This window comes from Phaethon aethereus (genome assembly GCF_964289735.1).
Source record: "Phaethon aethereus genome assembly, chromosome: 3".
NCBI lineage: Eukaryota > Metazoa > Chordata > Aves > Phaethontiformes > Phaethontidae > Phaethon > Phaethon aethereus.
This window is the reverse complement of record NC_138576.1, coordinates 76835086-76847875: the sequence shown is the minus strand read 5'-3', so window position 1 is coordinate 76847875 and position 12790 is coordinate 76835086. Positions and strand designations below refer to the sequence as shown.

The 12790-nt window shown below is 42.4% G+C and overlaps 1 protein-coding gene across 1 annotated transcript in view; it reads right to left on the bottom strand.

The window, feature by feature from the left end:
- Positions 1 to 12790, bottom strand: part of IGF2R (insulin like growth factor 2 receptor) — a gene marked incomplete at both ends in the record, with an annotated part of 68087 nt that overhangs the window by 18301 nt on the left and 36996 nt on the right. Inside the window, 10 exon segments of the mRNA XM_081998226.1 lie at positions 1875 to 2134; positions 2819 to 2941; positions 3313 to 3439; positions 4124 to 4314; positions 4936 to 5072; positions 5951 to 6048; positions 6763 to 6893; positions 7238 to 7444; positions 8924 to 9011; positions 12146 to 12324. Of these exon segments, the coding sequence (XP_081854352.1) occupies positions 1875 to 2134; positions 2819 to 2941; positions 3313 to 3439; positions 4124 to 4314; positions 4936 to 5072; positions 5951 to 6048; positions 6763 to 6893; positions 7238 to 7444; positions 8924 to 9011; positions 12146 to 12324 (1541 nt within the window).

Genomic DNA, 12790 nt, shown 5'->3' with positions numbered 1-12790 from the left:
CATTGATGACATCATTGTATGGGGCAACACAGCAAAAGAAGTTTTCGAGAAAGGGAAGAAAATAATTCAAATCCTTCTGAAAGCTATAAAACAAAGTAAGGTCAAAGGACCTGCACAAGAGATCCACTTTTTAGGAATAAAATGGCAAGATGGACGTCGTCAGATCCCAACGGATGTGATCAACAAAATAACAGCTATGTCTCCACCAACTAGCAAAAAAGAAACATAAGCTTTTTTGGGCTTCGTGGGTTTCTGGAGAATGCATATTCCAAATTGCAGCCTGATTGTAAGCCCTCTTTTATCAAGTGACCCAGAAGAAGAACAATTTTAAACGGGGCCCTGAGCAACGACAAGGCTTCGAACAAATCAAACAGGAGATAGTTCATGCCGTAGCCCTCGGGCCAGTCCAGGGAGGACAAGATGTTAAAAATGTGCTCTACACGGCAGCCGGGGAGAATGGCCCTACCTGGAGTCTCTGGCAGAAGCCACCAGGAGAGACTTGAGGTCGACCTTTAGGGTTTTGGAGTCGAGGATATAGGGGATCTGAGTCCTGCTATACTCCAACTGAAAAGCAGAGGGGGGAGTGAGCGAGCGGCTGTGTGGTGCTTAGTTGCCAGCTGGGTCTAAACCACAACAAGTGCATAAGCTTACTGACAGCCTACTTGGAATTTGGGAAGTCTATTCTTGTTTAGGTCTTAGATAAGGAGCAACTAACAAAATTACCACTTAATTTCAGGACAAATAACCATCACTGCTACCTAGCTATCACCACATTGAAAAAGCTAGGGTCACTGTGGATACACTGTGAAAAGTGATCAGAAATGCACAAAAAAAAAAAAAAAAAAAAATCACTGAACAGAGTTAATATGCTAGAAAACACAATGTTTTTAGGCACTGTTGATTTGTATTGCTACATGGTACATAATACTAAAGAGGAAACCAGAGCTACGTGCAGCAGAACTCCTACAAAAGAGGGAGGGGACATGTGACAGTTCCTGTCAGGGAAAACTGGAAAATGTTTTTCCTAAATGGAAGCAAGAGCTATGGTAGCATCGAGACAGTGATGAGGAAGAAAAACAACTTGTCACAGAGAATGATGGTCACACTAGAATTAAGGCAGTGAAAAGAATGATTAGGCAGATCCACAAAAGGTAATGTTCAGGTGTTAACAAAAGATCTGAATTCACCCTATGGCTGATTTAGCTTTCTACTTCTATTGCTAACTTTTACTCTGTGCACCCACTACTGGTAACAATTTAACTAGCTAAAATTAACTAAAGGAAGACTAGCTCAAAGTATTGTCTGGAACACCAACTCATCTAAAGTTAACTAAATCACCTTATTATAGCATGTGTTATACAGCAGAGGCAGATCCTAAACTCACGCTATCAAAGTTTATCAGTTTTTGCCCTGAGCAAACTGATCATACACTTGCCTGGCCTCTACTCACTTGCTTAGAAACAAAGACTATCTCCATGCACAGAGATGGTGTCCATCCTCAACTCAACCCACATTCTGTTGGCTGTTGCGTTGGAGGATCTTAACCATCAATTCCCCAAAAGATGCCCTATAGCCTTCATTTAAGCTGTACAGAAAAGCATCTAAGTAGGTTCCACAGAGGGGTTATTCTGAAGTGTTAAAAGTTTTAACTTGGATCACCATGCGAACCAGAAGTTCGCTAAGTATTGTTCATCCCTGATGAAAAAGTCATTAAGAAAAGTATTTGAGAACTTCTATATGAATTTGGGTTCTGTATTACAAGAAGAGATTTTTTCCTTCACGGAATTTAAAACATATACTGCTATTATGCCTAACTCCCCCCCAACCCCCCGAAATTTAGTCCCACAAGTGTGTTCCGTAGAAATAACTCTTACCTCTTCCTCACAAGCCAAAGAAGTATGCCAAGAGAAGTAACTAGTGCATGTCTGCTCATCAAAAGACAGAAAAACAGGCCGGCTGTCATCAACATCAGACTTGCATACAAAGCTAAAATAGCTTTTATGCTTCAGTTCAGGGTCTGCAGGGCAAGGATCTCCATCCTCATAGACAAGGTTTAATACTTGATCTTCGTAAGTTAACGTTTTACTTGGTTTTCCAGCATTAACTGGTTTTGGACCACCAGTGATGCAGACAGCTAAAGTAAAAAAGAAAAATTAACAAAACAGATAGAGTCTGACGTAACCACCCTCCAAAATTGCACCTTATAAGATGAACAGCAGGAAACTTAAAATTTTAGTCTCACTTTAACTTTCATAGGAAAGATAGGCAGGCTTTTTCACACCATCCAGAGTGAGCAGCTTAAAATACAAGTTAACTTCTACTGATGTTTCAGAAGCATCCAAAACAGAGCAGAAAGTTAGAAAGAGGGTTGGCATGTGTTTGAAGTGTGGACACATGGTTCAGTGCCGATGTATTACAGCAATACATCCCCAATAGAGCCATTTTTGTGCTCAGCTCATTCTAGGTGGAAGCTTGTAACTTCTTCCTTTTCACAACAGCCAAGAGGCACAGTAGAAGCATCTACACTCCTGCCCTCACATCCAAAAGAATACCCAACCATTCAGACCTAAAGAGATTGGACAGGAAGTGAGACCATGTAAGTTTAGGAATGGGGTTTGATAGGAATACATCACTTTATTTTCTCAAGCAGTTTTAGGGTGTTTTCCTAGTCAGTTCAGCCATACAGCTGTTCGCTTCACTCCTTCCACATTTGCAGTAAAACCCTCCCCATGCATTTTACTGTAAATTTGAGCCTAAGTATTTCCTTTGGGTACTCTATCGTCAGTGACTACAGTATCAGAGGTGATAAGATGCTTACCAGCTCCATTAGCACATGAACTTTTAGCTTCAGCACAAATATTCAACTCAATTTTTCTGTTGTGTGAGTCATTGATGGTATAGCCAGACTCTCGCTTTAGCGATGTCAAATCAAAGAGGTGGCCTGTAGGCAGATCAGGGAACTATTCATTTTTTTCAGATTCAAAATCAAGACATTCCTTTGTATTAAAAGCTTTCAGTAACTTAAATTCGTAGAGAGGTCAACCAGCCTCTAATCACCTGCTAGCTTGAAAGGCAAACAGTTACTAATTCATATTAATAATTAGAGATAAAACTAGTTTCAGAAGTATAGACTATTTATGTTCCAAGGCACATTGCAGTACCTTTCAAGATATTTCTACCCACCAATAAGCTTGATAGTCACTATCCAGAAGATGACTGCCCTTTTCTAACGAAGTCCCTCAAGAACACAAACCAGTAGTGCCGCATCCAGCAGCCTCTTCCACATACAAAATCCTGAGGCCTCCTCCTTACCTGTTGCAGGGTTGGTTACCCGGCAGTCATTTTGCACATTGCTTTTAAGAGGACACGCAGCAGCGGTAAACCATAAGAACGTATATTCACAATCTTCAATGGCCATTATAAGCTCTGGCTTTGATTCCTAAACATGAAACAGTGGAGAGAGTGACATCTCTACAGAGTGATACTGCAAGATTTCATGCCACAGGGTTATCCCTGAAGCCTGTAGCTAAGCTCAATTCAAATGCCAGTCCTAGGACTTAACAGACTGTCATGGTCCAATGAATTAACCCAAGGACAGGTTATTCAACTGTGACTATTTCATATACACAGGAGAACAGAACCATTACCAGGGGCAATAAAATTCATGAGAGGAGAGCTAAAAGCAGCCTAGCCGAGCAACAGAAAATCCAAAAGGTGAGGGTGAAACATCTTAAATAGAAGAGTACTTAATGGCAAGACATACAGATGTGCAAGAGTTAAGAACTACATAGGCAATAGCATTATTTACTATTTGAAATGCTTCCCAACCTGCAATACATTAATCTTCAAGACACAAACAGACAATTTGAAGCTATTACAGAAGATAAAAATCTGTGCTAGCAGATTGTACAAAAAAAAAAAAAAAAAAAAAATCTTTTAAAACTGCTTAGCATCTAAAGTTCAAATACTTATACGCCAGTCTGCTTACAAGGCTGGCTTCCATCCAACTACAGATGATTAGGGAATCAGTAAGAACTGCCCAGCACTCTCCATATATATATACAGCAGGATGAACAACTCATAAAAACATAAAACACCACCAGACCAGAAGGAGCCCACTTACAATTTTGCTTTCATCACACTTAAGGCGCAATATTGTTGTTTTCTTGCGAATTTTATCGGGACACTGCTCCCCATTAATGTATTTCAGAATAGAAATGCCATTTTCCCACCGGGGACCATCAGCCACTTCCCCAAGACTTGTACATTTTGCACCCTCCATGAGGGAGGCAGCCGCATCAGAAGGACAGGAACCTATATAGATGAACAAAAACTGCATTATTACTCCAAATGTTGTTAAGGCTTACTTGCCTGGAATATAACTCCACCACTATACTTTTAGGTATGTCATGGCTGATCGATCTCCAAGCCACTGCCCAAACCATACTCACCAGGGTGTTTTTTTCCCCAAAGTCACAAGTAGCAGCAACTGCCTCACTTCACTCAAGGTCATGCAGAAAGTAGTGGCAGCTACTACTGGGGAAGTAGACCACTACACAGAGTGAAAGGCTAGAGTCTGTTACCTGGTCTTCCACAAAATGTGGAGTCGGTTAGAAGATGCCATAGAGAAAATTCTGAAGTTAAAGATTATTTTAATCTTGGCACAAGATGTTAAGAGCTATAGCAAACTTTGGATAAGGATGGAAGAGCTAGAGTACTGAAGTTATCAAGAGAAGATAAGAGCTGCTAATGAATCTCATTTGCCAAGTAGATGGAAATCAGACCCACAATCTACCCTTCCTTCTGGTGCTGAAATTACAGTCTCCACATACTTTGCTTTGTGAATTTTTTTTTTTTCACTCTGAACAACAGCCAGGAGTACTGTTCTACCACTTGCTTCTCCTAGCTACAGCAAGAATTTTATTTTGCTCTTACGTGCAGCACCATATGGTACTAAGGGCTTGCAGACATTAATATAGTATTTCTGTGCAGAAGCAGATAGAGCAATTGCCTCCCAGTTCTCTCTATGCCGTGTCAGAGATGAGAAGTCATAGAAGTTTCCTTCATCATCCCTGTAAGACAGACAAAGGATTCAAATTAAGAGGCATTTAAAAAAAAAAAAAATCAAGTAATTATAAGTTACAATTCTTAAGTTACTACAATAACTTAATAACCTAGTTACTCCATAAGCAGAGTACCAAGCTGAAAGAGAAATCTACACCAGACTCACTGCTCCCTACAAACCTCAGATTCAGTGCAGAGATATATGTATCTGCACCAGCCATACCCACAGTAACTGTCCACGTGCACATATCCCTCAGCCAACGCAAGAGTAATTCTGGCTTTTCACTGAAGCATGCAGGCTTTCAGTGCATGGCAGGCACAGATGCACACTTACAGTGAATTGTTTTACCTATACGTTTTACCTATATATTCTACCTGTAGAAACCTATCACAATGCCAGATGTTAACACTCTGGGTCAGTTATTAGCCACATTTGATCCCACCTATCAAATCTTAATGAGCTAATACTTGGTCATGACAGAAATAGATGACATTTTTTCTTAGAGCTTTGTTTGGTGGAAGTTCCAAACAGACAGCAGTTGTATTCTCATTTAAATTAGCTACAGTTAACTAATACCTAGACACTTGTAAAAACATAACATACTCAGAGTTCAACCATCCATAACTCCATATACTCACCAGTTCACTTTGATGCTAAGCTTATTCCCCAGAAAAAGCTCAAAGAAAGTATTTTTCTTCAGCGAAATTAGTTTTAGGAAGTACAAATTGCAAAAGTTACATTGCATTGGCATTGAATGCCACATTAGTTGGTTACTTGACTAAGTCAAAACACAACTGAAGTGGCAGTATTGCACTAAGTAGCAATAAGGCTGTATTTGTTTCTGTCACCATACAGCTCCATTTTAAATTTGTGGAAACAACTTACTTGTAGGAGCACTCAGTAGATTTAACAGGTGGGCAAGCATGCTGAGTATGCCATTCAAACATGTAGGTACAGTCTGGAGTTTCCTTCAAAAATACAGGCTGAAAGAACAATACACAAAAGGAATTTACTTTCTCATTTAGACACACTGAAGCTACCAAAATGTCTCAGGCTTGCTTCAAGAAGATCCAGGAACTTGTATTTACATATTATCTTAGAGCCACACTATGCCTCTGACCAGCTGAAAGCATGGCTTCTCCCAAAGCTGAGTTTATCCACACATACACTTCTGATAAAAGGGCAGCTATTAGGAGCTTCTGCCTCCTCCATGAAATAAGGGGAAGAGAAAAAGTAACTCTAGGCACCACTGTTTAAGAACAGGAAGGAGCACAAGTACAGAGAGAGATACTGAAAGCAAGTAAACAGCTTATTTTGGTCTGGCCATATAATACCTGCTTTCCTGCAGATTTACCCTCTACCTTTTATTTCTTACAAAGAAACGGCTGTTATTTCTGGGAGAACATCCCTTCCCATCATCTCCAAGAGCTTTGCTAATGGCAGGCATCCCTTAAAAGGAACAATATGCCCTGACTTTCCTGGGGCATGACAAAGGTATCTTCCTCAAATAGGAAATTCAAAACATTACTCATTTTTTAATACTTCACAGGACCTTTCAATCTCCTGCCTGATCTGTGAATGATTAGGCAGTCCTTGAAGGAAGCTAGTTCATGTTCTTCACCTTACCCTCACACACATTAAGAAGAGGGCAACTGTGGAAGACAGTATGTACAGGAAGCATATGTTTTGAAACTAACCTCAGAAGTAGTCTTGTCACAATAGAATAATATGGCAGTTGATCGTTCATATATTTTATGACATTTTTCTCCATTGGTGTAATTAATCATTATTAAACCATTTTTGAAAGTCAGTTTTTCTGTAAGCAAGCCTAGAGGCAAAGAGTTGAGAAAAGTAAATAGTTAATCCAGTAAATACACAACTGCAGTAATGCCTCTGCCTCCACAGACAGCAATAACATGCACAATAAAGTACTGATAGAAAGACCTCAGCCCTCCTCTGAAACTTGTGACCTGGGTTGAGCTCATTCCTAATTGTGTATCAAGCTAACTATATACATAACATTTTATTTGCACATGAAGCAAAAGTGGTAGGGTGCTTTATCTTGTAAGATGTACAAGATTAGCAAGAACCCCTCTTGTATGACACAGTAGCTTCAATTACACCCTGGTTAATCTGCCCATTCTCTAAGTTCCTTCCGATCAAGTGCTATACCTGCTACTTTTCTGAAAGTATTGTCCATCTTCTTTACTTGACATGATGACACAGCATGAGCCTCTGGTTTGCAAGGTTCTGTTATTTCTCCACAGATTCTGAAGTAGTAGTCATACTCATCTGTACTCACTTTTATGTCTTTGTTGGAAAGTGGCTTCAGATTATAAACATGACCATATCTTGGATCTTTCACCTGGCAATCTTCTCCTTTAAAGAAAAGTTAAGGATATAAAATACAATTTAATATCTACGAGTTGTGCAACATACACTTAGGACAATTAAGGCTTACTGGCACAAATAAGACCATGAAAATAAGTAGCTGGCACTTTAGAGCAGTGACACTGAAGAACCATTTCAGTCCAGCCAAGCAGCTCATTTCAGGAAGTCACCAGTATCTAGAACTATGAGACTAAGCTACAAATGGAACATTTCTTTTATAACTGCCACTAAAGCAAGACGCAAAAATCACACTGTAGTTCAAAAACTACCTCAAAGTGGCCTCACAGGTTCTTCCTTCAGCCACACTGAAAGTTAAGTACAGAACCAGACACACTAAGTCCAGCACTTGCTTAATTACCCGGAAAGAACAGCGAGGTCACAAGGCCAAAGCAAAAGCTGTCAGATATGTCCGTCTCGCATCTTCTTTTAACAGCTATGAAGTTTGCCAAGTTAGGAAATAATCGATCATAGGAAATGTCAGCTACAGCTTTACACATCTACCAAGATGTATACAGAAAAGGTTTGAGAAAATTCTACTTCCACAAGTCTAATCAGCCGATACACATCAGTAATTTTGCTGATGATCAAGTTCTCAGTTTTAAATTGACCCTCTGCTCAATATTCTGAAGCTTTTAAAGAAACATCAGATTGTATCACATGATTATTATGCTCCGCTCAACCATCCAACAAGTTGGTACCAAGTTCAAGACAAGACATCAGTTTCCTTCCCTTCAAAATCACAACTCTTGTCACCACTGTCCTGCACAGTAATTCTGTGCTACAGAGCAGTAGCTTGTAAACATTCCTCTCATGCCACATGACATCACTGGCAGTTTCAGTAACATCTAGGATTCCTGCAACAGATCCTTTACAGGAAGTCTGGATGTTTCGTAAGGCATTATCTACAAGTTACAAAACAAAGCCCTCAAGGGCAGGGAAGATACCTGTACATTCAACTTCCCATTTAAGAGCCAACCAAGTACCAGCACCTGTGATTCCTTCTTGCATGTCCTGGAGTCAACTGTAAACTCTGATACTCTCCCGCTGTTCTCTCCCTCATTGTCTAACAAGAGTCAAGTTTACAGTATAGCTTCCAGCCTTCAGTGGGGGACAGGGAATGACTTGCCAGGCATAGGATCAACTGCATTCTCGTGAAACCTGATGCTTTAAGATTTACAAGACACTAGCAAGTCTGCCTGTGGTTTAACAAGGTAGTGTTATGACTTCTCAGAGGCAGTATTATTACTTCATCTCCTTTCCCTAGACAGGGAAGTACATTTTCCTGTCATTCTAACTTGTACTTTTAATGTTAGAAGTAACTCTTAGTTGGCTTAAAGCTCAGAAGAGATACCCCTCCACAAGCCAGCACCTTTTACAGAAAGATTCCCAGGGCAAGAAACAAACATAGCTTCACTAATTCTTGTACAGATTTGTTTGGTATTTTAAAACTTAAATAACTACACTTACCTTCTGCTTTGTGAACAGGACATGCTGCCAAGGTTCTCCAAACAAACACGAACTCACAGTCATCCTCTTGCTCAAACACTGGTGATCCCTAAAGAAAAGAGCCATATGAAGGAGGCTTACTAAGTCAAGTCTCAAAAAATCGCAAGTCTCAGAATGTACATACAGAATCCTTTTCTATTGCAGCTGAACAGTCTAAGATCTCTGTTACCAGATTTCAGTATTCATTTTCAGCAAACAGCTGCTTTTGGTGGCTCACCAGGATTCCATGATGGAGTTCACCGTTGTGTTCTACAGGCTTACGAAAGTAGCTAGCAGAAGAGACAAGGGAAAAGCCTGTATACAAGAGACTACTTTTTATAACCAGCCTCTCCATTCCAAGAGGAATAGAATCATAAGAATGGTTTGGGTTGGAAGGGACCTTTAAAGGCCATCTAGTCCAAACCCCCCTGCAGTGAGCAGGGACAGCTTCAACTAGATCAGGTTGCTCAGAGACCCGTCCAACCTGACCTGGAATGTTTCCAGGGATGGGGCACCTACCACCACTCTGGGCAACCTGTGCCAGTGTCTCACCACCCTCAGTGTGAAACATTTCTTCCTTAGATCTCATCGAAATCTGCTCTCTTTTAGTTTAAAACCATCAATCCTCGTCCTATTGCAACAGGCTCTGCTAAAAAGTCTCTCCCTATCTTTCTTATAAGCCCCCTTTAAGTAATGGAAGGCTGCAAGAAGGTCTCCCCAGGGCCTTCTCTTCTCCAGGCTAACACCACCAACTCTCTCAGCCAGTCCTCACAGGAGAGGTGTTCCACCCCTCGGATCATTTTTGTGGCCCTTCTCTGGACCTGCTCCAACAGGTCCATGTCTTTCCTGTGCTGAGGGCTCCAGAGCTGGATGCAGGACTCCAGGTGGGGTCTCACCAGAGCAGAGTAGAGGGGCAGAATCACCTCACAGCCTGCTGGCCACGCTGCTTTGGATGCAGCCTAGGATATGGTTGACCTTCTGAGCTGTGAGCGCACATTGCCGGCTCATGTCCAGCCTTCCCTCCACCAGTACCCCCAAGTCCTTCTCGGCAGGGCTGCTCTTAACCCCTTCATCCCCCAGCCTGTACTGATACCAGGGGTTGCCCCAAACCACGTGCAGGACCCTGCACTTGGCCTTGTTGAACCTCATGAGGTTCACATGGGCCTATTCCTTGAGCTTGTCCAGGTCCCTCTGGATGGCATCCCATCCCTCAGACACGTCAACCACCCCACTCAGCTTGGTGTCATCTGCAAACTTGCTGAGGGTGCACTTGATCCCACTGCCTATGTCACTGATGATGGTATTAAAGAGTACTGGTCCCAAGACTGACCCCTGAGGGACACCACTCGTCACCAATCTCCATCTGGACACTGAGTCATTGACCACTACCCTCTGGATGTGACCATCCAACCAAGTCCTCATCCACCAAATAGTCTACCCACCAAATCCCCCTCTCTCCAATTTAGAGAGAAGGATGTTGTGGGGGACAGCATCAAAGGCCTTACAGTAGCCCAGGCAGATGACATTGATAGCTCTTCCCTTGTCCACAGATGTGGTCACTCCATCACAGAAGGCCACTAGGCTGGTCAGGCAGGACTTGCCCTTGGTGAAGCCATGCTGGCTGTCTCAAATCACCTCCCTGTCCTCCATGTGCCTTACCACAGCTTCTAGGAGGACCTGTTCCATGATCTTCCCAGGCACAGAACTGATGTTGACAGTTCTGTAGTTCCCAGTGTCCTCCTTTTGACCCTTTTTAAAAATGGGTGCAATGTTTCCCTTCTTCCAGTCTCCAGGGACTTCACCTGACTGCCAGGACTTTTCAACTATCACGGAGAGTGGCTTGACAACTACCTCAGCCAATTCCCTCAGGACTCTGGGATGCATCTCATCAGGTCCCACAGACTTGTGCATGTTCAGGTTCCTCAGGGGCTCACGAACCTGACCTTCTCTTACAGTGGGAGGGACTTCGCTCCTCCAGTCCCTGTCTTGTGGTCCATCCACTCGACAGGTGTGGGAAGAGAGATTGCCCGTGAAGACTGAGGCAAAGAAGGTGAGTACCTCAGTCTTCTCCTCCATTGTTACCAGTTTGCCAGTCTTGCTCATCAGGGTGAAGGGGGGATACACTTTCTTTGACTTTCCTTTTCCAGCTGACATACCTGTAAAAGCCCTTCTTATTACTCTTTGCACCTCTTGCCCAGTTCAGCTGCATCCACGCCTTGGCCTTCCTGACCCCATCCCTACACAACTAGGCAGCGTCCCTGTACTCAACCCAGGTTACACGTCCCTGTGATCAAGTCTAGTATCGCATCCCCTCTGGTAGGGCTGTCTATAACCTGGCTTAAGAATTTACCCTCAATGCATTCCAGGAGCCTACAGCTCGCTGTGCTACTTTTCCAGCAGATGTCGGGGTGGTTGAAGTCCCCCAGCAGGATCAGAGCCTGGGAGCGCGATGCCTCCTGTAGCTGGAGTGAGGCGGCTTCATCAATAGGCTCCCCTTGATCAAGCGGCCTGTAGTAGACACTGACCACAAGGTTCCTTTTGTTGCCTCAGTCCCCAATTCTTACCCATAAGCTTTTGACCTGCTCATGACTATTCCTCAGAGACAGCTCTTCACACTCTATCCATTTCTTGATGTGGAGGGCAACGCTTCCACCCTTCCTTCCTCACCTGTCCCTTCGGAACAGCCTGTAGCCATCAATAACTGCACTCCCATCATGGGATTCGTCCCACCAAGTTTCAGTAATGGCAACCAGGTCGTAGCTTTCTTGCAGCACAGTGGCTTCCAACTCCTCCTGTTTGTTGCCCATGTTGCATGCATTGGTGTAGAGGCACTTCAGCTGGGCTGTGGGCCATGTCAGCCATTCTTCCTTCTTAGAGGAACACCCCTTAATTCCTTTGAGGTGTTTTGCCAGTGTTTCCCTGTTGGCTCCTATTACCTCAGGAGCCCCTAGCTCATCTCCATAAGACTTCAAGTGTGCTGCAGTGTACACAGCACATCTCAGAGCAACAGGCTGAGGGCCATTGCTAGCACCCTGTCCCTCTAACCTTGGCGTGTCATCCCACAGCTTGTCACAGGCAACCCTGACATTATCCCCTCCCCCGTCAAGTCTAGTTTAAAGCTCTGTCTAAATAAACATTGTCTATTTTGTTATAGTAAGTCCAAGCTTTAAATCCTCATTAATAGCAACTGGCACAGAAAATTACCATTGTTTGATCACACTGGAAGATTATACGTGTAGAATAACGTTGCTTATTTTTGCATGGGTCACCATTCAAGTAAATAATGCTTAATGACCCATCAGTAGCAGCCTGTGGGTTTATCTGAATGACTCCAAGGTTCTTGCTTTTATCAGTGTATTTCACACAAGATCCTATGGCACCACCTACAGGAAAAAGAAAAAGCCTGTATTTTAGTTCAAAGCTTTGACAACTAGAGTTAACTTTATTGTAAAATAATGTAATGATTGTAGTTTTAAGAAAGCTTTAAGTATTAAGGCAGACTTCAGTTATCCTGAAGCATAACACAGAAGAAGTGCTTTCATAACTACAGTAAGAGACATTGCACACCTAAAGCCTTTGAGGAATAGAACAAGTTACTGTCCTGCATTTACCAAAACCTTTAAAACTGCATTTACTTATCTGCTCCCACAGACTAACAGAAAACTACAGCAACAGGTTAAATAAATCAAACTGGCTAGAAGTGCAATAAGACATGGCGTAAGCGTCTCATTTTGGCCTCATCAATTAGGAGGCTTCAACAACATTTAACTTTCCTTTCTTCTTCCAAAAAAAAAAAAAAAAAAAATTTTATCAATCAAGGATACTGGCAAATATTGCCTTCTATGCATT